This window comes from Mirounga leonina, unplaced genomic scaffold (assembly GCF_011800145.1).
Source record: "Mirounga leonina isolate KUSES-001 unplaced genomic scaffold, KU_Mleo_1.0 Mir_154, whole genome shotgun sequence".
Taxonomy (NCBI): Eukaryota; Metazoa; Chordata; class Mammalia; order Carnivora; family Phocidae; genus Mirounga; species Mirounga leonina.
In genome coordinates, this window is record NW_023270389.1 from 44,612,764 (window position 1) to 44,639,293 (window position 26,530).

Genomic DNA, 26,530 nt, shown 5'->3' on the forward strand with positions numbered 1-26,530 from the left:
TCATTAGCAACTATGGAGAGAAAATGGCTTCTGGAAAAGAGATTATTTTTCAATCAAGATTTGTCATCAAATCATGGAAATAAGTCATAAAATATCTAAACACTGAAACCTGATGATCTTTGTGACTTTCCAATTTAACATGTAGAGAAGTATATTCTACACATATAATTTTCATGGGGTAAATAAGTTTTCCCTTATTTCCTTCCTCAATGAGACCAAAATTCAGTACCCATATAAGAATTACATAGAGAAAATACCTTCTGTAACAATTTGATTCTGTGGACAGTTTGAACTAGTTAGTATAAGAACAAGAAACTAGATTAGCTCTAAAAGAAATTAGATTTAATTGAGAATTTATGAAAAACCAATACTATCTTAGTCCTTCACAGCAAAAAAAAAAAAAAACTGATTAAGTTATGGTATATGTTTAAAAGGGGATTAAAATTTTGTTTACATGTTTTAAAAATTTTGAAGTATAGAGTATATTGCCTTGCTGACAGGCTATCAAGCAACACAAAGAAAATTTTTTCGAAGGAGTATTTTTTTTTTTTTTATAATTCAAAGACAGCCAAATTATACTACATTATCAACCCAGATTAACCAGAACCAAACTGACTAGAAACTGATTAAAACTCGAATGGTCTTCTGCAGTCCAAATAAATCACAAAAGAGCAAGCATATACCAAGGATTCCACATGTAAACAAAAGCATCAAATACAAGTGTTTCCAGATCAGTTATTATTCAGACTCTATAAGGAGAAGTTCAAACAAAGTCATATTTCAACTTATCTGCAGAAATCAATTGCTGGGTATGCCTATTACCTTAACAGGGTCCAAACACTAGGAATATCTAAGCAAGGAGACAGGGATAATACCCACTCACCACAAATAAACAAATAACAAAAGTGAAATGTAGGGGAGACATGAGGAGTGGATTTTTATGTTGGCCATTCACCTCACTTTCCAAAATGTCACTGAGGCATTTTACATCATATTCCATGTCCTATTAGCCTAGAAGTATCTCTCTATCCCCACTCAAATTCATAATTATCTCTACCATTTATAATTCTGAAAGAATAAATGGCTTTAGGTAGTTCTGCCCCCAAAACCAGAATGGAAATCATCCCTTGTCCTCTTATGTTACCTATATCTCTACCAACAGAATTAAAATTGATGTTAAAAATAAACTTTAAGGGGCGCCTGGATGGCTCAGTTGGTTAAGCGACTGTCTTCAGCTCAGGTCATGGTCTCAGGGTCCTGGGATGGAGCCCTATGTCAGGCTCCCTGCTCAGCGGGGAGTCTGCTTCTCCCTCTCCCTCTGCTGCCCCCCCGAACCTGTACACTCTCTCTCTCAAATGAATAAAATCTTAAAAAAAAAAAAAAAGAATAAACTTTAAAATGAAGACATCCTCAATAATAAAATATTTACATTAACTGCACTAAGGTAAAGTGTAATAATTTTTATAAATATTTGTAATAAGAGTCAACAGTGAAAAATATTTTCTGGTTAATTCTATTAATTATTACAATCAACTGATCAATAGGTATCTACTATGTGGAGAGTATTAAGATACAAAGTAACTGAAAAGATCCTTGTTCTCGGGGAGCTTAAAATCCAGACAGAGCAATTAAGACAGATATATAAATGGAGACGGGAACTAATAATGGAAAGTCATAAATAAGTGCCAAACAAATGGAACTAACAACAAACGCTAAGATCTAAAAATCAGAAGAAATATCACTGATATTTGATAAAATATCACTGGATTGGGAGTAGCTGAGGGCTAACAAATGGCAAAGTCCAGGGAAGTAGTCATGAGAAAGCAAAGGCAAGACAGGAAACATTTATATCCCATTTTTAGTATCTTTTCTCTTAACAAAAAAAAAGGAAATACTTGGACTCACTGAAGTTCTGTACATTAAAAATATTTAAGATGGTTGTATACTGCATTATAGTCTTCACTGTCCCAAGATGGTCGCTACTAAATGATGTAAAAGGACTATTTCTTAATACAACTATCCATAGTATCATATCACTTCCATCTCGTACGCTGAAGATCTGCGTTATTAAACAACTTCCAAATGCAAAACCTCCAGGAGGCACTACCAGTTCTATAAGACAAGGAAAAAGGGTTGAGTGCCTTTTTTGCTTATGTTAATCCTCTTGTTGAATTTTGCTCTAGAGGCTGGTTAGATAAGCTGCAGTCCTCCTGACTAGATCTCAGAGGACAGGTGTAGAGAGGGCACTGGTAGGAGCATCCATTTAGTCATGTAGAAGTTAGAAACAAGGAGCTTATTGCCCTTTACTTGAAGGGCTTCAGACAAAAAGGGTTAAAAGTATAATAAAGGTTTTGTACTGAGAAGGAATTTGGAACCTGGTCTCTCCCTCCTGGTCCTATGTCCTGGGAATCACAAAGTAGTTCTTAAAAAGGAACGTTTTTTATTAAAAGGTAGAAGTTTAAATTACCTACACTAAATTTATCTACATTATATATTTGCTATACCCAAAAGACCCCTAAAATATCTACAAAATCAAAATGGAATTGCCATTAACCCTGTGTTTTATGGATATAATCACCTACCTGACCTCAGAAATGAGGTCTTAAATGAAAAACTGGCAAAGTGCTTTTAATTGACGTTGAGGAAATGGCATCCCAAAGTGTGGACTACCTCTAGGGTTTATGTGTAGATGTAACAAATGACCATTACCCACTAAAATATCATTTCTGTCCAGCAAATTCTTGAGTTAAAAACACTAATGCAGTACTATCAATTATGTATGCATATCTAAGAGAGACTGTACATATTTTCATGAGTAAAAGCTCGTAAGTGTGAAGAAGGCAGGATAGGAAGACACTTAGTTTCTATCTGTAGTCCTCTTCTAAAAAGCAATTTTTAAAATTTTCTTGATACCTCAGAGTATAAGAAAATAATACATTTTCTTTATTTTACTACAATACTTAGTAGCTACTGTTTTAATTCCTCTCCTGTTTCTCATGTTATGACAAAAGTGAAGAAATGCTAGATTCCCCAAAATTTAGCACATCAAATTATAACAAAAACTAAAAGTATTTACTAACAGTAAATTCAATTAAATAAACATCTAGGTTATTTGAAATAACTTTGTTTTTGATTTTAATATGCTAAGAAAATAAAAACATCAACAAGTTTAACCACACTAAAAAGCAAAGAAATTCACATTAAAACAAGACTTTTTCTCATTCATTTGGTAAAATAACAACAATACACACTGTTGGCAACAGTACAACGACACATATACTTTTATAAAACACTGAGTAACTATAAAAGTAGAACCCTTCTGGAGAACAACTGGACAATAAGTACCCAAAGCCTTAAAAAACATTCCCTATTTCTGTGACTTACTATTTCCTCTCCTAGTAATTTATCCCATGGAAGAAGTAAAGAGATCTGTATAAAGATGTTCACGGAAGAGCTATTCAAAATATCAAGAGTGAGAAATTTAAATAAGAGATCTAATAAATAGTCTGTTTCACTAAACAAACAAACAAACAAAAAGTGTTGGTCACAACCCACTAACTTGGTGGGTAATATAATATGCTATGACCTCCAGTTTGAAAAGCACTGCTCTATATTATGCTGTCTCTCCAGTCAAAGGTTTTTTGATGGTGAAAGTGAGTCTTACTTGATTTACAGTGGGAGAAAAGTTATTCCAGGTAATAGAGGTGACAGGCCTAACAGCATGGAAATGGAAAAAAACAAAAAACAAAGAAAAACATATCTTAGGTGTTTGGGGGGACACTAATAGATTCTTTTGGCTGAAATGGAACACTCATTTCATTGGGGTGTGAGGTTCTGAGAGCAGGTCAGAAAGCCTATGGCCAAACCATAATGAATTCTGAAAGTTAAAAGATACTCTGTACAACAGGGAGTCAGTAAAACTTCTGGGGGTAGTTTGATTAAAATTGCTTTAGTAAGATTAATTTTGTAAGTCTCTAAATAAACCAGAGAGAAAAGAGAAAGATAGGTATTTACAATAGTTTAGGAATTATATTGGCTTCAACTAGCATAATTTTTGTGAAAAACTATCACAACTTAGTAATGGCAGGGGTGTCTAACGTGGACAAGAGGGAGAGAGCAATAGTATTAATAAAGAAATAAATGAGGGACGCCTGGGTGGCTCAGTTGGTTAAGTGTCTGCCTTTGGCTCCAGTCACGATCCCGGAGTCCCAGGATCGAGCCCTGCATCGAGCTCCCTGCTCAGCGGGGAGTCTGCTTCTCCCTCTGCCCCTCACCCCGCTCATGCTCTCTCTCTCTCTTGCTCTTCCTCTCAAATAAATAAAAAATAATAAAGAAATAAATCAGCATAGAAAGCTCTTTCCCTATTCAATGGCTTCTTTCCCTTTGCTTTAAATATAACATTTTCTTGGGGGGAAAAACAAAACTCCCTCAACTGACTCTGCTGCACCTCTCTTTAACTACCAATACAGAAATCTCAAAATGAATGGTCCTGTGTTTTCACCTAGTTTGAACTCTTCCCTCCCCTTTATTCTCCCCCACATTACATCCTTTAAGGCTCTGTTTGCATCTAATTCTCCTACTGTTTTCTAAAACACCTCCTTTTGGGTGCCTGGGTGGCTCAGTTGGTTAGGCGACTGCCTTCGACTCAGGTCATGATCCCAGAGTCCTGGGATCGAGTCCCCGCATCAGGCTCCCTGCTCAGCGGGGAGTCTGCTTCTCCCTCTGACCCTCCCCCCTCTCATGCTCTCTCTATCTCATTCTCTCTCTCAAATAAACAAATAAAATCTTAAAAAAATAAAGAAATAAAACACCTCCTTTTGAGGCTCTAAGATTTCATCACACCCTAGCTACTACTGTGTGGTTCTCCTCCTGAGTCTCTGAACACTCTCTTCCCCACCGCTCTACTTCCTCCTTATCCCCCTCTGTCCTGTGTTCTTTCCATATCCTCTTCTGGAGAGCCAGCACCCACTCTCACTGTTTCAACTGTATCTTCTGCACAAATAATTCTGTGCCCAAATTCTAGTCTGGCATCTGTCTCTTCCTTCTGCAGCATAACCTAATCTGTTACACAGTGACACATAAAAGCCTTAAATGAATCTAAACTCTCCTACCACTCAAATGCAAAACTGAAATGTCAATATAAATGTTTTATATAGCTAAGAAACATTTTTCTTCAGCCTCAAGCAGGTGATGAACAATGGCTCCAATTACAAAAATTCATTTTTTTAAGACAGCAAAGAAGTACAGAAAGACTGCCATATTTTTCAGAATTACTTACTCTTGGATAAGGAAGGCCACTGGTAGTATTGAAAGCTGGTAAAAGTTTGTAACCCAATTGCTTTGCCATTTGGAGAAGTTCATCATTGTACCACTGCATGTATTCGCCTTTTTCTTTCAGCATGATTGCCAATGAGTGTCCACCCAAAAGACCCCTACAATCACAGAGATGAAACATTATCCACTTCTTACAGATACTTAAAAGTCACCACCTCAAAAAGATGTGGGTATCTTGTTATCAACAATTTAGCATACATAAGGAAAGACCTCAGAAGAACTTTTTTTTTTTTTTTTTACCTAACTCTGGCTATGCATTTTATGGCAAAACACAGACAGTACAAAAAAGTTTTAGATATTCTATCTGCTGTAAAGTGTTTGGCATTCTCAAATACCTTAAAATTTCTTAAAGCAGATCCTTAAAAAAAAAAAAAAAGAATATCCTAGAAATCACTTATTTTAAGAAACTTGATATTTGATTCTAACAACTTTTAAATTTAACTTAATATCATCACGTAATCTTTAACTCTTACAGTATAACATTAAAAAAATCTCCCCAACGTTGTATTAAATAGATTAACAAACTCTGTGAAAAGCTACATAAATATTTCCTAAACTGAAAAAGACTCACTTTACTTGTCTGACAAAGGAAATGTGTTACAATAACATAAAAGTAACCATTAAATATAAAAATTTAATAATGTTGAAACTTGAATTAATAAATCCCGTAATTCAATATTTTTAAATGTCCTGAGAGCATTTCAAACTGTTTAGTTGAGAGGTAGTATTATACATTTAATTTCATTTGGCCTGAAGAGGTGCTGGCTAAGATTAGAAAACTATGTAAACTAGCGAAAAACCTGAGATACAGGTAATATGCAAATGTTCAACCTCTAATCCTTTTTAAACAATACATGGGATTACCTTTGATTTGAATCTGCAACTATTTCCAAAGTCTGCTGCTGTCTGTGCCTCATACAATGCAAGGTCATCCTACAGCCTCTGTTTCATATAGTATCCCAACTTTTATCTTTTAAACATAAGAAATATCTTGCTTTATTACCATCAAGAAATAAACAGTTTACCCTAGGCTTTTCTGTTATTAAAATTATACCTTTAGTGTCTTACATACTTACCCAAGAACTCTGATGTTTGTTTCAAAGACTGATACAACTACATCATTATCTAAATTAACATCTCTTAAAACTTTTCTCACTGCATCTTCAAATTCTTTAGTTTTATTTAATACCTAGAAGAAAATTATGAAAATAAAGTTCTTTTCCACCAAAAGTCAAAAATAAGTAGTGTTAGAATGAACTAGTAAATGCAAGTTAATACATTAAGACTCTAAAAAGTGACACATACAAAATGTTTCCCTTAAGCCTCCGATAAAAACGTGGTATCTAAAACCCCCCAAAATTAAATGCCTACATTATACGGAATCTATATATATTTCTCTTTTAGATACATGGAAATCATTAAGACTTTAAAACAATCATCATCAGAACTGTTAACTGGTTTCTTAATATATAACCCATGACCTAGAGCTACATGAGCTGAGCTCTACCAGGATTTGGTTTCCAAGTCAAAACAACACAAAAACCATCTTATTCACCAAACATTATTTTAAAGGTTGCTTACTCTCAAAAGAGAGCACATCCTTCAGAGAATGACTGACTGATCCTAAACCACACACAACCTGCCATCTTTACCCGTGGATGCCCTGACCCCTAACTAAGGAGGAGTATAATGTTGTAATCAAGAGCAAGCCCTGTTTTGAACTGTTTCTTTCACTCACTACCTGTGTAATCTTGGTCAAGTGACTTCCATCTCTGAGCCTCTTCCCTCATCCATAAAAAGAAGAAATATCTACTCTTATAGGATTGTTTTCTTAAATGAGGTAATATATGTAAAGTATTTTCAGTAGAGTGCCTGACTTAAAAAGTGCTTAATATCATTATTGTTATTGTTATTACCATGGGGGTCTAGAATCCTGACTAGGTTAAGAATTCTGTGGATTCTTGCAATCAGTTCCATGAAGGGGCCAATGCATTACATAGTTGCTTTGATTTTTCAGTCAAAATCAAGGCTGTGTCAGAAAGCTCTCTTGCTCAACTACTGACCCCAACAGTTAAAACCAGAAATAGACAAGACCACTTAACTCATGCTCTAGCTACAACCCATTGTGCTTACTGCTTATCACACTTTCTTGAGTCATTGACAAGATATTTTGCAGGGACCAGAATATTCCAACTGCCAGACCAGAAAAGCCCTGATACCAATGGAATGCCTAGAAGACCACACCCTACATGTCCCCTTTCCTGCCCATGATCATGGGCTGAACACCTTCCGACACCCCACCACCAGCCCATGATCACGCCCTCTGCCTGCTCTCTTGTACATACTCCTACTCCCCCACCTCTCCTTATAAAACTCTAGGTGTCCACCATGTCTGTGGAGAGGTCGGTTGTTAAGGCCTGTGCCTGCCACCTCCCCCAGCTGCCAGCACCTGAAATAAATCTCTCCACTTCTCTTTTCCAAATCCTCCTCTTTTGAGTTACTGGCTTCTCTTGCCACAAGTTTACCTGAGTTTGTTAAACAACAGTGTTGGCACACCCAGCCAGGAGCTATGCTTCTGATTGTCCAGCTCCCTCAGCATTCCCAGGGAGGGAGCAGTTGGCCGAGGCAGTGTGCAGGCCTTACCTGTTCATTTCCTGAGTTAGCAGTTGTGATAGATTGTTCGGTAACAGCTGCATAATTACATGTTATTTAGACCACAGATCCATTAAAAGTAGTTCTCCTTTACTTGTTTAATCTTTTTGTTTGATAATATTTTATAGTGCTTTTTCACTTGCTTTCTTCAAAGATTCTAATTTAGGTATAGAACATTCCATAAGAATATCTGACTAAAATTCAAGTAAAAGTAAAATTTAAGGTAGTCCTGAGTAAAATATACTATCAAGCTTGCCTTTAAATTGACGGCTTTTCCTTGTCAACCTCTAAATCCATGTCAATTCTGCAGCAACAAGTGCAGATGTATACAGCCCTGAATCACTTTTAGAATGAAACACAACTGTGCTACTCCCAACTCACCTACACATACACTTTTTAGTATCATTTTGTTAATGTTGTTCTTCTTCCTAGGTCTCTCTCCTGAGAATTACTCACAAAAATTATACTAATGTTATTTGTTTCAAAGGAGAATAAAAGTGGAAAGAGTTCTCTTTGTCCATAATTCGTGAGAAAATTCATTCCAACTGCTCTATTACTGAATAAGATTTTTAAGCTCCTAGCAGATAGCAAAGATGAATTCAGGTCTCTTCCTTTCCCTCATCATCTTTAATTTGTTTTGATATCTTCCTTTCTACAGATTTCATGGTAATGTAGAATATAAAGATAAATTTAAATTTAGTTCTTGGCTTCATTATATCAATAAAAATTAGATGGCTAGAATGAGGAGCAACAGATTAAATTTAAAGACCAAACTATGACAACAGAAATGCTACTTAACATATTATGGTATGACCAAAATAAAAACAGTAGAGTTGCATGTACTGTCACACGTGATATGGTCTATTAATATTTTCAAATAAATCAAAAAATAAAAAAATAATCAAAGTAAAGGCAAAGTAAATTAGAAATATTAATAAGTGTGGGGCACCTGGCTGGCTCAATTGGTTAAGCATCTGCCTTTGGCTCAATTCATGATCCCAGGGTCCTGGGATTGAGCCCGGCATTGGGTTCCCTATTCAGCGGGAAGCCTGCTTCTCCCTCTCCCACTCCCCCTGCTTGTGTCCCCTCTCACGCTGTGTCTCTGTCAAATAAATAAATAAAAATATTTGAGAAAAAAAGAAATAATAATAAGTATATTAATAAAATGTACCAAAACAATTCCTTAAATGTAGGAAAAATATTTCTAAACTAATTCCTCTGTTTAAATTAAAAAGAAAATGTTTAAAATAGGAATAAAAATTCAAAGTGAATTTTTATGTTTCAAAGTTATGATATATAAGTTACTTAGGTTATTCCTACTTGAAGACACTAAAATTTAAAGAGTTTATAAAGTATCTTTTTTTTAAATGTAAGACTTTATCAATCTTTCTTAACTCTTCTTGAGGGTAACTTCAACAAATAGGAGTTACTTATTTGAATCTGAACCAAAGATCAGTAAGAAATAATACCTTATAGTTCATAGGAAACTTAGATATCTAGTCTAGGCCCTTTTGAGGTGAAAACAGGAGCCCAGAGAAGTTAATTAATTTGACCAAGGTTACACATATCAGTATTATGTGATCACTTCTTGTTACTACCTGCCACAAGGAGCCAGAACTCAAGTTTATACCACACATTATGGAGAATATGGTCTGCTAACCAGCAATAGCAGCACCACCAAGTGGCAGCTTATTAGAAACACAGATTCTTGGAACCTACCTTCAGTCTATTGGATCAGAATCTGCATTTTAGCAAGATCCCTAGGTGACTTGCAATACATTGAAGTTTAAAAAGCACTGCATCATTATACAGTATTTCTCAAACTTTAGCATACATCAGAATCATCTGGAAGCTTGTTAAAAAACAGACTGCTGGGCCTCCCTCCCAGACTGTCTGATTTAGCAGGTCTGGGATGAGGCGCTAAAATGTCGCATTTCTAACAAGCTGTCCAGTGCTGCTGCTGCTGCTGGTCCCGGGATCATATTCCGCGAATCAGTGCCAAGTATACAAATGGTAAAACCTGAAAGATAGAACCTCTGTAATAATTAATGGATACGCAATTAGAAGCCAACAGATTTCTAAATTTAGGAGTTATGCAGCCTGAAACTACCTTATTCCCCGTCATTTCTGATAAGATTTTTTAAAGCATATGATATCCGAGGTCCGTGTTCAAGAAAACCGACTTACAGGGAGATGATGGGGAATTTGCTATCTGGAAGGATAAAGCCAAGCTGACAGAATGAGAAACAAAGTTAAGTTCACCTATGGTCTTTCCTAATACACAGCTACTGCTCCTCACTTACTCCCCCATGTCAAAGTAGACCTGGGGAGTATAACCCAGCTACAGCTGTAAGTACACCACTTGGTTTCTCCCAGGCTGGCCATCTGTGCCTCCCAGCATATTTTGTTCACCTTTGTCTTTTATTTGAGAGGAAGCCCTAGTATAGCAGAACACACAGGACCACTAAACCAAAAATAAGGTGTACAAATATTCTCTCATTCTCACAGTCATGATAATAGAGTTCCCACATTCCTTTAATCTCTGAAAAACGGAGTCAACATTTGAAACCCTGACCCAACTGTAAAAGTTGTAAACAACGGCCGTCCTCACAACAAAAAGGTCTTCTCAACCAAGGCGGCACTCTATAGACAAAGAGAAGCTTTAAAGGCATAAATAATAATGCGCAGCCCCACTCCAGAATAATTAAATCAGAGTAACTTGGAAGATGGGGCTATTTTTTAAAACTTCACAGGCCATCCTCCTAAGACACTGGTATAGAAGGAAGGAGGGAAGAGAAGGGAATAGGAAAGGAAAGGAAAAGAAAAAGAAAATGCCCAGTGAAAAAAGAACGTGGAAACAACAGTGGGAAGAAAAGCTTAATTCTGAAAAATTCCTGCCACCCCAAAGATTTTTTTGTTTTGTTTTTTAAAATATTAATCAGCCCTTGAGACATTTACTCAAAGTTGAGACCCAGGTCTTAAGGAAAATTCTGAAACAAGCCTACTTTTATATTGTAAATGATCTCAAAGTAGAAAATTAGAAAGATACTGTATTTAGAAATCATGACATCTAGAACTGAATCTTTATCCTCTGCCATTACAAACCATCCCCCCCCAGAATTAATTTAAATGATTTTGTATCCCATGAGGTTGAAAAGGATTGCCAAGAAATGATCACTTGGTGCTAAAAATCACTGGTGGGAAAAAAATTAATTTTTTTAATGAACATAAGAATTCTAGTTTAACAATTTCAGTATCATTGTGGCATGCCATTCTGGAACAAGAATATCAGTGGTATTTTCTAGAATTAATTTCTTCCAATAGCTTCAACCTCCTTGTAGAATGGGGAAACAACCTTCCTGATTAAAAGTGCCATCACATAAGTTAACTTGCCTATAAATTATTTCAATATCTCCATGATTTCTGCATACTTTCACTTGATATTCACATGACATAACTCAATAGTGTGAAATAACTATTTAGAAACAAAGCTCAGAACACCTTAAATTCTGAAAACCTCTACTTCAGACTTACTGCGTAATGACTGTATTCATAATATTTTGAGTGTACAAATTATGAAATTTATAAAATAAGTAAATTCAAGAGGAATCAAACCTACCACAAGAGTGTCCAAAGAATCAATCAATGTCAGGGAAAATCTAAGAAACAAGTATAATGAGATACAAACCATTAGAATTCTGAATTTTATCCATGAATGTATAAGCAGATGTATCTATGCCTTATTGACTGGTAGTTTCTATTAGCTAGTACTTCCATGCATCTATAGTACAATGTAACCTAGAAAGCACTGAAGGCACCTGAAAAGGCTTAACATGACGTTTAATATTCAGTGTATCTCCATATCTTTCAAAATGAATAGAAAATATATTAACTCTTTTTTAAAGCAAATAAAAATATTAAACTGTCAAGGTGCCTGGGTGGCTCAATCAGTTAAGCATCTGCCTTCAGCTCAGGCCGTGATCCCAGGATCCTGGAATCAAGCCCTACATTGGGCTCTCTGTTCAGCAGGGAGTCTGCTTCTCCCTCTCCCTCTGCCCCCCACCCCAACCCCTGCTATACTCTCTCTCTCAAATAAATCTTTTTTTTTTTTTAAAGATTTTATTTATTTATTTGACAGAGAGACAGCGAGAGTAGGAACACAAGCAAAGGGAGTGGGAGAGGGAGAGAGAGAAGCAGGCTTCCCGCTGAGTGGGGAGCCTGATGCAGGGCTCGATCCCAGGACCCTGGGACCATGACCGGAGCTGAAGGCAGACGCTTAACTGACTGAGCCACCCAGGCGCCCCTCAAATAAATAAAATCTTTAAAAAATAAATATAAAAAATACTAAACTATCAACACTTTATAATGTGTCAATGACTTTATATACATTTCAAAAGTTATATTCATCTTAGCAACTTAACTTTTCACTGATCTAAGAGGTAAAATGATTTTTTATAAAAGATAACAGAAGGAAATAAAAGAGTTTAATGTTAATACTTAAAGCAGTCCTTGATATTTAACCAACCCCCAAAATACAACTGTATGCTGCATCTAGGAAGTCTAAGACTTCGGAAGCCTGAGATGCCACACCATCCACTGTGTTAATAATACTCACTTTCCCAAGGCGTCATCAACATCACCCCGACTTGGTTCCTGGCCTCTAACACGACCTCTACAGGTTAAAGGCATGAGTTCGTCAGCTGGGTAAGCATGTTCCTGCAAGGAAAATTATAGTGAGTCACTGAGGAAAATAAGAGAAAGCAAACATCACCTAGGACACAACCTTCTTGCAGTTATTTTAAAAAAAGTAAGATGGAAGTTAGTCAGAAGTTCTACTATTCTTAGTCTATGGGATCTTTTTTTAAAAATTTAGTTATCATGTGGGGCACCTGGGTGGCTCAGACATTAAGCGTCTAGCTTCGGCTCAGCTCATAATCCCAGGGTCCTAGGATCAAGCCCCGTATCGGGCTCCCTGCTTGGCAGGAAGCCTGCTTCTCCCTCTCCCATTCCCCCTGCTTGTGTTCCTGCTCTCGCTATCTCTCTCTCTCTGTCAAATAAATAAATAAATAAAATCTTTTTTTTTTTAATTTATAGTGTAATACATGCTTAAGAAAAAAATACTAAAAAATATCTTTAAAAATCTGATAATCTGCTTCCACTCCACCAAATCTCACTCCTCAAAGGTAACTACTGTTAAGACTGGCATTTATGCTTCCAAATTTATCCACATACATTAAAATACAGGCACATACATAACTTACATTTTATTTACAAACAGGTGCTCATGCCATATGCACACATTGCTCTAAAATTTGTTTACTTAAATCACAATGGGGTTTTTCCATGTTAGAATTTTATAAATGTATTTTTTTAACAAAAAGTGATCATTTACTATTAGCTAATATTACTGAGTACTTACATTCTAAGCACTGTTCTATACAGTTTAGTTCATTTAATTATCACACCTCCGAAACAGATTCAATTATCCCTATTTTACAGATGAGAAAATTGAGGCCAGAGAAGTTAAGTAAGTCCAGACATGCAACTAGTAAATAATGAATTCAGAATTTAAGCCTGGCAACCTGACTCTAGAGCCCATGATCCTTCATGGTACCTGCTCCTCACAGTATTCCCAAGTATGGATACACTAAAATTTATTCATTTATTCCTCTATTGAGGAACGCGTAAATTGAACTCAATTTCTCACTAAACAATGCTACAATGAACATCTATATGCATATATCTTTTGTACATATGCTTGTATTTCTGTAGATTAAATCCCTAGAAATAGACCCAATAGGCCAAAGGTATGGATATTTAATTTCTGATAACTATCAAAATGAAGACACTAACTTACATCCCTACAATACTCTAACATAGGAGATGACCAATGATTTATATTTTGCCCATCTCCTGAGTAAAAAATGGTATCTCAAGTTTTATTATTAATGAGGATAAACATCTTTTTGTATTAGTCATTGCTATTTTTTTGAAACATCTGTTTATATGTTTTGTCCATTTTCTACTGGTTGTCTTATTAGCCAAGACACTCTATATATTGTGTTTGTTTTATATAGTAAATATATTTCTCCTGTCTTTTGTTAATCTTTCAACTTTGTTTTGGTGCTTTACTTTAAGCTTTTTTTTTTTTTTTAAGATTTTATTTATTTATTTGACAGAGAGAGTGAGTGAGAGCAGGAGGGAGAAGCAGGCTTCCCGCTGAGCAGGGAGCCTGATGTGGGGCTCGATCCCAGCACCCTGGGATCAATGACCCGAGCCGAAGGCAGACGCTTAACGACTGAGCCACTGAGGCACCCCTACTTTAAGCTTTAAATATGTAGTTAAGTCTATCAGTCTCTTCCTTTATGGTTTCTAGATTTTAGGCATGGTTAAGAAGGCTATCTTGAGCCTCTGAAAACAGCACTCTTTTTTTTTTATGTCTACAGATTTACTCCATCTGGAATCTAATTTTCTTTATGATGTAAAATAGGGATATAACTGTGTTTGCCCCCCAAAACAGCCAATTTTCTTTTAAATAACCCATCCTCTCCCTAATTGCTTGAAATGAAGCTTTATTAGTTCAAAATTGTCTACATATGTTTCTGTAGCCTCAATTTTGTTCTATAGACCCATCTGCTTGACAGACCTATTTCCCGCTCTAAACCATTATCTTAATTATTCTATCTTTGCACCATACCTTGCTACTTAGTACAGCAACTTACTCCCCCGTTATTTTTCTTCAAAATTTTCTTAACTACATTTTCAAATTTACCTCTCCAGATAACTTTAAATTTTCTTTTAAAATTCCATTGAAATTTTAATTGGAAGAGCCTACTTTGGGGAGAATTGACATCATTACCAACTGAGTCTTCCCATCTAAGAATGCAGTATATCACTACATTAATTCATATCTTCTTTTATGAATTTGGTTTCCTTCTATAGGTCTCACACATTTCTTAATAGTTATTAAAAGGAATTTTACAGTTTGGGATACTATTTTGAGTGGAATTTTCTTTTAAAGATTTATTTATGAGAGCGCGCGCGCGCACATGCACACACATGGGGGGAGGGGCAGAGGGAGAGGGAGAGGGGAAGCAGACTTCCTACTGAGCACAGAGCCCTCTGCCAGGCTCCATGCAGGGCTCAATCTCACGACCCTGGGATCATGACCTGAGTGAAACCAAGAGTTGGATGCTTAACTGAGCCACCCAGGGGCCCCTGGAATTCTTTTTTTTTTTTTTTTTAAAGAATGACCATGACAGAGTATTTCTAATCCAGATAATAATGAAACACATGCAAAAGTCTTCCCTCCTATTCATTACAAATACACAGAAATGCTGTATCAGTGTCAAATTATTTTAAATACATAGCTGAGCATAAGAACAAGAAAAAATTCTCAAGTAGCAAAAGTGAATAATGGAGTACAGATGATGAAGCTGTGGTGACCCTGACATGGGCATTAGAAATAAAGAAAGACTTCAGGGGAATTATGTTAATGCCCAAAGGGTATGAGAGTTGATGTTACTGGTCTTGCATACATGGCCATAAGCCAGAGAAGTAGGTTCTTTAAGTTGGATAGTTGGCTTCAGTGAAACTGGACTGGAACATCCCCACCTACTGGCTATAGGTCTTAACAGAAAAGGACAGAAACAAGAAAGACCTGCTGAACTTCGTATTTTCTTCACTAGGGGAGAATCCCTAACAGATTCCTCTAAAATTAATTATATGATTATGAGAAACACTTAGAGATTAGAATCACTGTGCTTATATATTTCATATATTTCACTGACTCCCTGTCAAGAATAATAAGATTAATACACTCACATTGTTATGTTATTATAGACAGTCTTCACTCTGCCTGGCTTTGCTATATACAAGTTTTTACAATCTAGTAAAATAAACCCTCAACAACACGGCTGTGTATTAACTGCAAGTAAGTGCATAAAATACAAACTTCGCAGCCAGCTCTTCAATCCACAAGTTACTACGTAAATAACCGACGCTCATCATGCTCAGGGATCAATCACATCACTTCTTTCAAAGTCTGTCAGTGGTTTGATCACCATGTGTCTAGTTTTTAGCTCATACACAGCAAGCGTGTAGTTGTCTCCCTGTCAGCCTGTGATAATCACACATGACAGTGTGACAATTTACAAGGATGGATAATCAGAAGAGGAAATCAGCCAACAAGGATGAAAGTTCAGCGAAGAAATGAAAAATGAGGACACTGAAAGTGCAAGTCAAACCGAACATAAACAGCATACAGAAGAGCTGCCCAGGGACTACTGACAACACTGACACTCAGAGGCTGCAGATGCGCGCTATAGGAACTGAGTGAGGGCTGAATTAGCTACACAGATGAAGAAAGTGGTTGCCACATAAAGGGTGAAGATGTCACAAAGGAACCGATACCTGCAAAAGACTTCCCATTAAAGGAACTCCCAGAGGTATTTCAGGATACAGAGGGAAAAGGGTACAATTTTTTCAGCTGATCCAAATTTTGAAAGGAGGATAACAATTCACCGATGCATAGAAAAGATGCGTGCTGTTATCTTAGGTTATGCAACTGAGGTGAAGGCAAGGGAGGCAAGACTACTCAATCTTAATGAATTTTTGCAAAGAAGTAACACTTTAATTTTCCGAAAGTCTCTACTATTTTGAATATTAGTTTTGCTATTTTAAAATCTCCTCTGTACATTTATAACCATCAGAAAGAGACTTTTCAATGTTTTGACAAAGATTTTAAAAGGTTTGTAACATTTGTATTCTGCTCTGGAACCCTAATTCCTACAGTTGCTAGTATTAGGATTTTACTTAAGTAGAGTCGACACACACCATTTTTCTAATGGCTTCTCCATTCCTGACTTTTTATTTTGATTCAGCTGTTGGTTGCCTGGACTTGTCCTCAGGTACGTTTTTGTTTCTTGGCTTTTTTTTTTTTTTTTAAGTTTTATTTATTTATTTGACAGAGAGAGACAAAGCGAGAGAAGGAACACAAGCAGGGGGAGTGGGAGAGGGGGAAGCAGGCTTCCCGCTGAGCAGGGAGCCCGATGTGGGGCTCGATCCCAGGACCCTGGGATCATGACCTGAGCCGAAGGCAGACGCTTAACGACTGAGCCACCCAGGCGCCCCTGTTTCTTGGTTTTAAAGAGTGTCATCAGTATTGTTATTTCTCTGGTATCCTTGGGTGAGGATGTCTCTTGTCTTACACTTGAAAAATAAAATGAATGTTTATAAAATGCTTGAGACATGTTTTCTTTCCTTCAGAAATTTGAGGCTACTGTTCCACAACCTCTTGCATTCACTGAGTATCATTATGGCAAAGTTTCTAAGACTAGTCTGATCCTTCGTACCTTGAATGACTTGTACCTCCTATACCTGTATGTTCCTATGATTCTTAATTCTTGAAGTTCAGCAGAAATACTCCCAATTCCATGCCCAGCTCTATCCTACTGCCTCCTACTAACCTCAATTATCTATATGCCAAACCCACAGCACATTAGCAGCAGAAAAATAGAATAGAGGACAGGTACACTAAACACATGGCCAAACAGAAAAGGAAAGATAAAAAAATAATAATAATAAAGTAGGCTAAAGAATACAAAAAGCACTGAAGACTGCAACCCTTCAGATATTTAAAAAAGTTCGGTGCTACATAATGATTCATTTCCTGAGGAAAGGATTCCAGACAACTGTTTATACTATAATTAGAATCCACACGCAGCTACCAAATTCTGAATTGAACATACTGTCATTTTAATATTATATACAATAAGTTCCTAACTTCTATTTCAGTGTTAATTCCAATAGATCTGTGATTTCCCAGAATGCATACTATTTTTATTGCTTAAGTTTTATATTTAACACATCTAAACAACACTTAGAAGTAATTCAAAAAAGGTGATATTTTTTCAACTTGCTGATGTATTTTGAAACTTTGAAACTTTGTAAGATATCATTCAAATGTTAATTTGATTGTAAAGAATTCCTTACTATCTAAACCACCACCTCTTAGAACACTTTATACTATTTCCAGGGTTTTGCAAAAACATACACATGCACAAACACCTCTATCTGAAATTAAATATGAAACTCAAACCCTAGGCTTCTCTAGATAAGAAAAATATTAATAACAATTACAAACAGAATAATCAAATAAGGGAACTTTGAACAAGATGTAAAAATGTTTTATGCTCTGTTACTTCAAGATTAAGGATAAAACAAAACTACAGCCTTTTCTTGGGGTTAACCACAAAGTGAACTACAGCTGGTTGCATAAATCTGGAGCAATGCCTACGTGGCAAATAAGCAGCCATATTACACTTCAAATATCCTGTCTATTTGAGGTACAGTAAAACTTTCTCTTCACAATGTATTGCCAGAACGAGGGATAAGTAATTCATATTGCTATGACTCAGAACCACAAAACACATTTAATAATTATCACTCAGAAATAAAACTCAGGTGATAAAAAGAGTCCTATACAAATTAAGTAGAACATGTGCCTAGCTTAAAGCAAGAGCAAATGCATAAAACAACAGAGTAGACTCCTATTTCTGGTAGAAATTGACACTATGATTCTAAAATTTACACAGAAATGCAAAGAACGGGGGTGTCTGCAGTGGCTCAGTAGGTTAAGCCTCCACCTTTGCCTCAGGTCATGATCTCAGAGTCCTGGGATGGAACCCCATGTCGGGCTCCCTGCTCAGTGGGGAGTCTGCTTCTCCCTCTCCCTCTCCCTCTGCCCCTGTGCCCCTCCTCCCTACACATGTGCGCATGTCACGTGTGCACACCCGCTAATAAAATCTTAAAAAAAAAAAAAAGAAATGCAAAGAACCTAGAATATCAAAAACAATTTTGAAAAAGAACAATGCTGAAAGACTTACACTGCCTGATTTCACAACTTAATATCACACTTAAGACAGTGTGATATTAGTATACATAGATATTCAGATCAATGGGGAAAAAAATACAGTCTAGAAACAGACCCATGCATAGATGATTAACTAATTTTACACAGATACCAAAGTAATTCAGCGGTAAAAGGATATTCTTTTCAACAAATAGTGCTGGAATAGTTGGTATCCACATAGAAAAAAATATAAATCAACCTTTACCTCATTCTATATACAAACATTAACACAAAATGAGTGATGATCTAAATGAACAGGCTAAGATTATAAAACACCTAGAAGAAAACAAGAAAACATTTGTGGCCTGGGCCAGGGAAATACTTTTTAGGTAGTATATAAAAGATAGGAATCATAAAAAAAGGATAAATTGGATTTGATCACAATTTAAAACATTTGCCTTCAAAAGAGACTGTTAAGAAAATTAAAAGGCAAAGCACAGATAGGGAAAAAATCTCTGTGATATGTGATATATGTGATTAAGGACTGATATCCAGAATATATAACTCTTATGACTCAGCAATAACAGGACAAATGACCTGATTTTAAAATAGACAAGAGATTTGAGCAGGCTTCACTAAAAAGAAGATACACAGCACAAAGAAAGATTTTCAACATCACCAATTATTGGGAAAGTCAAATTAAAGTCACAACAAAATGCCATTATATACCAATTAGAATAGCTAAAATTAAAAAGACCAAAAATACCAAGTACTGGAGCAGATGTGGCATAACTGAAACTCATACATTGCTGGTGTGGAATACAAAATGTTACAGACACTTTAGGGAAGTTTTGCAGTTTCTTATAAAGTTAAACTTATCCTTCCCATATAACCTAACAATCCCATTCCTAGTTAGGAAATATATGAAAATGTATGTCCATGTAAAAATCTGCATTCACAGCAAATTTTCACAGCAGTCTTTTTAATAATAGCCAAAGACCAGAAACAAGCCAAATACTTACCAATTGGCAAATGGATAAATAGTGTTCTATCAAATCAACTGAATACTACTAAGCAATAAATAGGAACTACAATATATCCAACAACATGGCTAAAATCTCAAAACCATCATATTAAACATAAGAATCTGAATCAAAAAAGACTACATACTGTATGATGCCATTTATATGAAATCCTAAAAAGGAAAAACTATAGTGCCAAAATCAGATTATAATGGTTGCCAGGGGTCAGAGGTAGGGAAAAGGAACTGACTGCTACAGAGCATGAGGAAGCATTTTGATGGAAAAGCATGTCATGACTGTGGTGGTAGTTAAACAAATGGAAACAACTGTCAAAATTCAGAATTGTGCACTTAAAATTAAAAATTTCTTTGTCAAGGGGCGCCTGGGTGGCTCAGTCATTAAGCGTCTGCCTTCGGCTCAGGTCATGATCCCAGGGTCCTAGGATCAAGCCCCGCATCGGGCTCCCTGCTCGGCGGGAAGCCTGCTTCTCCCTCTCCCACTCCCCCTGCTTGTGTTCCTGCTCTCGCTATCTCTCTGTCAAATAAATAAATAAAATCTTTAAAAAAAAGTCTTTGTCAATAAGCTATACCTAATTAAACAGAAAAACTTTGCTCTACTGAGTTAAAATCCTAAACAGAGTATCAAAGTGTGATAATAATATATTACAAGAGGATACTACACAATTTTTGTCATTTTGGCAAAGTTTTAGGATGCTCTAAAAGTACACACCAAGGAATACTAGTTAAGAAAAGGTAGTCCCACACTCATCCACACAAAAAAAGACACATATAAATTTATAACTTCCCTCCTCCCAGCCATTAGTACCACTTTTTAAATATTTTATTTACAGAATTACTTTTTTTAAAAAAAGATTTTATTTATTTATTTGAGAGAAAGAGAAAAAGAGAGACAGAGAGCATGAGCACAGAGAGGGGCAGAGGGAGAAGCAGGCTCCTCGCTGAGCAAGGAGCCCGATGCAGGGCTCGATCCCAGGACCCTGGGATCATGACCTGAGCTGAAGGCAGATGCTTAACAGACTGAGCCACCCAGGCACCCCCAGAACTACTTTCTGATGAACAATCAAAAAGAAAACATTAGGTACAGAGTTTCAAATGGGGAATATGAAAAAGTTCTGGAGATGGATGGTGATGGTTACACAACATGGTGAATATACTGAATGCCATAGAAATGGTCACTTAAAAATGGTTAAAATGGTAAATTTTATTATATATATATTTATATATATTTTTTACCACAATAAAGAATGTTCAAAGAAAGAACATTAGGGGAAAAAAGGTAATTCTAAGAAAACTTACATAAATCTAGAAATCTATAAGGAAGTTACATTTTCCCTTGGTTTGAATAAGGACTAATCTACTGTTTCTTTTTTTTTTTTTTTTTAAGATTTTATTTATTTATTTGACAGAGACAGAGATAGTGAGAGCAGGAACACAAGCAGCGGGAGTGGGAGAGGGAGAGCAGGCTTCCCGCCGAGGAGGGAACCCGATGTGGGACTCGATCCCAGGACCCTGGGATCATGACCTGAGCCAAAGGCAGACGCTTAACGAATGAGCCACCCAGGCGCCCTAATCTACTGTTTCTTTGAACTGTGCTCTCACAAAATCAAGCTTAAAAGTGGTTATTAGGTATGATTCTACTAGGTAAAAGAAACTGTGCTTACCAACTCTTTTAAAGTTTATTTGTAATGTTTAACGCTCTACCTTAACAGTTTTTGCTTATAACAGGTTGAGTTGTTTACAGTAACAGGAAAAACATAGGGAGACAAATATCAGGTCAGGAAGCAAAGATCCAAAACAGTTCTGCATTTGGTGGCCTAAATACATGTCATTTTGTCATCTAAATTAATCTGTAAAGTAACCTCAGCACAAATACTAAAAACATACTAACAGAAGCGCTGAAGTGGCTATGGTCTGCGGTTAAATAAGGCCACACAAGAACTGCCAAAACAAACATCTAATTTCATATTATTTGAGGGAAAAAGAAAGCCATCTGTGCAGTTTACTGTGGATAAATTGCAGTATGATCAAGGCCAGAGATTTGTCAAGCATAGTTGTTATAATGTTAATATTTAAGCCAATTAATTGATAAAACTAGAAAACTCCTGGATATAACAAAGGATGGCAGTGTTGGAGTGCCCTACCTAAAGCTGGCAGGGCATTGTTATTGAAAAATAGCACTGGGGCGCCTGGGTGGCTCAGTCGTTAAGCCTCTGCCTTCGGTTCAGATCATGATCCCAGGGTCCCGCATCAGGCTCCCTGCTCGGCGGGAGGCCTGCTTCTCCCTCTCCCACTCCCCCTGCTTGTGTTCCCTCTCTTGCTGTCTCTCTCTCTGTCAAATAAATAAATAAAATCTTAAAAAAAAATAGCATTTACAGAACTTGGAGAATCAAAAACAAAAGGTAAGGTGAAAAAATAAGCTCAAAGGGTACATGCCTAGAACAGAAAAGAATGTGTTTTAAAGAAGTTGTATGTACAATCCAAGGAACGAGTTCTGAGTTAAGAGCCCAGATGAAGCTTAGGAGGGCAATTTCAATCTCAGGCAGAAAATGAATAATGACAGCAGCAGTAAACTCTTATGTAGTGCTTCCTATTTGCTGGACACTAGTTCCACACGCTTGAATTATATTAACTTGTTCAATCCTTACAACAGCAGTGTGGGGCAGGCAAACCATTTTCGAGAGATGAGGAAACAGGTTCAGGGAGATTAGCTAACTTTCTCATTGCAACCCAGCTGGTAGGTGGCACAGCTAGCTCAGGGTGTCCTGTTCCATTTCCAGACTTCTTGCTTGCTCTTAATATTATATTGCCATCTTTGGAAAACCACTGTTCTCCTAGGAACCAAGAAAGTTAAACGAATTGCTCTAAATGTACACTAGAATGGAGAGTAATATTAAGAAGGACTAGTGAGAAATTAAAAGCTTTCAACACTCATTAAAAGCCCACCATGTGCCAGGTATTTACATTTCAGCATAGTAGGCAACCGACTACAAGAAAAGAAGCAGACGTCTATAAAGATCCCAAAACTCACCATAAACTTGTATCTTTCATGAAGTTTGTTAAATGATTTCTTTGAATTTAAAAGGCAAAGATATATCATAATAATCAAATGCAAAAAAATCACTATTTGATTACATCTTCACAAGAATTCAATTCAGTTCTTTTAAAAAAATTTATTTTTTTTAAAGATTTTATTTATTTCAAGAGACAGAGAGAAAGAGAGCACAAGCAGGGGGAGAGGTAGAGACAGAAGGAGAGAGAGAGAACCTTAAGCAGACCCCACACTCAGCACGAAGCCCCACACAGGGCTTGATCTCATGACCTGAGCTGAAATCAAGAGTTGGACACTTAACCAACTGAGCCATCCAGGTGCCCCTCTTTAAAAACATTTAATAAGCATTTGTGTACCAGGCATGATTTCAGGCGCAAGACATATAAAATATGAATTTATTAAAAATTAAGTAAAATGATCCCTGTTCTCAAGACACCTGGGTGGCTCAGTCAGTTAAGCGTCTGCCTTCAGCTCAGGTCATGATCTCAGGGTCCTGGGATCCAGTCCCTCCCACAATGGGCTCCTTGCTCAGCAGGAAGCTTGATTCTCCCTCCCTCTGCCTGCCTCTCCCCCTGCTTGTGCTCTCTGACAAATAAATAAAATTTTTTAAAAATAAAAAATAAAATAAATAAAATGATCCCTGTTCTCAACAATCTTACAAGCTACAACAGCCCTTTACAATTATGTCCATTTTACATAAGATAGTGCTCAAAGGAGTTAAATGATCTCTTTAGGGTCCAAGCTATTAAATAAACAAGATAGAATTTGAACCCAAACCCATCTAACTCCAAAACCTATACACTTCTGATCTACAGCAAGCTAATACTGTTTCTCAGAATAACTGGAAAAAAATTTTCAAGTGACTTCAAATAAGAAATACAGAGCACCTGGTCTCTGCTTAATATTTTAGAACTGTTTTAGGTTAGTTCGGAACTTGAAAAAGGGAAGTGAGAATTCCAGACTATATCTTGGGTTACAATCTTCACATACTGAGCATAGCACAAGTACATTGCAAGAGTCACTTGTGTTGTAAAATAGTTGAACATTTAAAAATATGTATTGCAGTGGATTGCAGATGGGTGTGGATACATTGGAAAAATGAAGGGGAGTGTTAATTCCAGGAGTTCCCAGTATTTGGGGTTGAAATCCCTCTCCTTTCAATTTTATAGGTAGGGAAGTGTAATACAAAGCTTCTCAACTAGGGTCCAATAAATAGGAACTGGACCAGGAGGTCCTCTGAGAGCTGTTCTCAGCACCTGCTCTGTCATAAATCCATTTACTAAGTGCATTCTATAACAGGAAAAAATGTATTGATAGAATTTTCTGTTGTTTACCTAAAAAGAGATGAGATATTAAAAATACTGTGCTTGAGGGGCGCCTGGGTGGCTCAGTCGGTTAAGCATCTGCCTTCGGCTCAGGTCATGATCCCAGGTCCTGGGATGGAGCCTGACACTGGGCTCCCTGCTCGGCGGGGAGTCTGTTTCTCTGTCTCCCTTTGTCCCTCCCCGCCCCAAATGAATAAATAAAATATTTTTTAAATTCATTAATTAAGATACTGTGCTTTACAAAGAGAGGATCCTATTTACAGTGAAATATACTGAACTGATCCAGTTATTTACCTTTTATTCAACTTTGGAAGCAAAAGTATGCATTTATGAGATGGCTCAGGTTTGAGGGTATAGCATGGATCCACTTGGCCACCACAAAACTATTAGCCTAGATCTGTTCAGTTATGCTTGGCCCAAATGGAATTAACTAACCAGAGATAAATAATTTTATCAATTACAAAATGAACGCATTAAAAATGAAATTTTAAGGGGCACCAGTGGCACAGTTGGTTAAGCATCTGCCTTCGGCTTAGGTCATGATCTCAGGGTCCTGGGATTGAGCCCTGAGTGGAGTCAGGTTCCCTGCTCAGCAGGGAGTCTGCTTCTCCCTCTCCCTTTGCCCCTCCCCACAACCTGTGTTCTCTCGCTCGCTCTGCTCTGTGTCAAATAAATTTTTTTAAAAATCTTAAAAAAAAAAAAAGTAAAAGAACACATAAAGTGTGTACACTTAGATGTTTATAAAGATGTTAATATATGAAGATATTTGGGTAATATATAATGAAAAATAGATTCACAGAATCAGTTGAAATATACTTAAAGCAGAATCAATTAAAGTTAGTTCTCTGCCAAACTCTTCCCAACTATATTTTATAGGCTTTCATCATAAAAGAAAATCTGCTGACATATTTTAAAATGTAAAAACATTTTAAAATGTAAAAAACTAAAAACATATTTTAAAATGTAAAAAATGTAAAAACATATAAAATTCATAAGAATTCTCAAAATAGGGCGCCTGGGTGGCTCAGTTGGTTAAGCGACTGCCTTCGGCTCAGGTCGTGATCCTGGAGTCCCTGGATCGAGTCCCGCATCGGGCTCCCTGCTCGGCAGGGAGTCTGCTTCTCCCTCTGACCCTAACCCCTCTCATGTGCTCTCTCTCATTCTCTCTGTCTCAAATAAATTTAAAAAAAAAAAAAAAAAAAAATCTAAAACAATACAGATCAGTGTATCTAGAAAGCAGAATATTTTCAAATCAAAGCCCACTATGAAGACATAACTTGGACAGAAACTAGGTCATATTTTGCCTCTTTTCAGCAACGGTTTTCTTCGTAGAATATATAAAGCAATATTAAAAACAGTATTTTCAATTGAGAGAATTTCCCCAAAGGCTGGAGACATCTCATTCATGTACATCCACAATATCTAGCTATATAAATCACTCACATTGCTGATAGCATCAAAGGAAACTACTTAAATACCAAGTTTCATCATCTAATGCAATTTCGTAGCTATCCAATAAACTCCTCTAAGAACCAATTACCAGAAACACTCTGTTAGCTTACGCTTGTGCTGTTTTTTTTAAAAATTCCATTTAAAAAAATGTGCTATTAATTCAGGTTTCAAAATCTGCAGCTATGTTTATATACTAATCCGCTCACATAAATGATGCGTAAAGATAAGCCTTCTACTTACCATATAGTTACCATAAGCATGATCAAACATTTCCAGTACTTGATTCCTAATTTTAAAAGAGCAGAAATGGAAAAATGTTAAGAACATTCTATTTATTGTTTTTCTAAAAAAGTTAATGCTCCTTCACAAACATACACCAATAAAAAAAAAAGAAAAAATTAGTTAGAAAAGACATAAACAGACTCAAGAATTATACCAGTGTTAGTAGACAAGGTTTCATGAACCACATAGAGCTGGGCCAAACTTTTACTATTCCTAGCAATCTATGTAAAATTCACCTTATGTTTCCCAAGAAAATTGATAAATGATGCATGCCATGCAGAGAGAAGGAAATCTGATGCTGAAAAACAATTATCTCTTAACAAAATTATTCAACATATCTGTCTTAAAAGGAAGAATATAGCTGGAGACTCCCAAAAGAAGTAATTGTTAGTTTATTGCTTATACTACATATTCTATCGAGAGAAGGGTGGGTATGTAATGGTATGAAATAACAGTACTCTAACAAGCTTCTTTCATTTTAAATCAAATCACTAATGCTTAGTTTAATATATGTTTATTAATATACGTTTGTTCACGCTTTC

The 26,530-nt window shown here is 36.4% G+C and overlaps 1 protein-coding gene across 5 annotated transcripts in view; it reads right to left on the reverse strand.

Moving 5' to 3' along the window:
* Positions 1-26,530, reverse strand: part of EDEM3 (ER degradation enhancing alpha-mannosidase like protein 3) — a 70,591-nt gene that overhangs the window by 39,285 nt on the left and 4,776 nt on the right. For 4 of the 5 annotated variants that reach the window (XM_035010649.1, XM_035010650.1, XM_035010648.1 and 1 more), the window contains exons 2-6: positions 25,947-25,992; positions 12,602-12,702; positions 11,606-11,645; positions 6,411-6,523; positions 5,279-5,432 (exon numbers count right to left, since the gene is read on the reverse strand). In XM_035010649.1, coding sequence (XP_034866540.1) covers positions 5,279-5,432; positions 6,411-6,523; positions 11,606-11,645; positions 12,602-12,702; positions 25,947-25,992 — 454 coding nt within the window. Of the gene's footprint in view, positions 1-5,278; positions 5,433-6,198; positions 6,305-6,410; positions 6,524-11,605; positions 11,646-12,601; positions 12,703-25,946; positions 25,993-26,530 lie in introns of those variants that run through there. The other variant, XM_035010652.1, reaches the window with a different exon arrangement.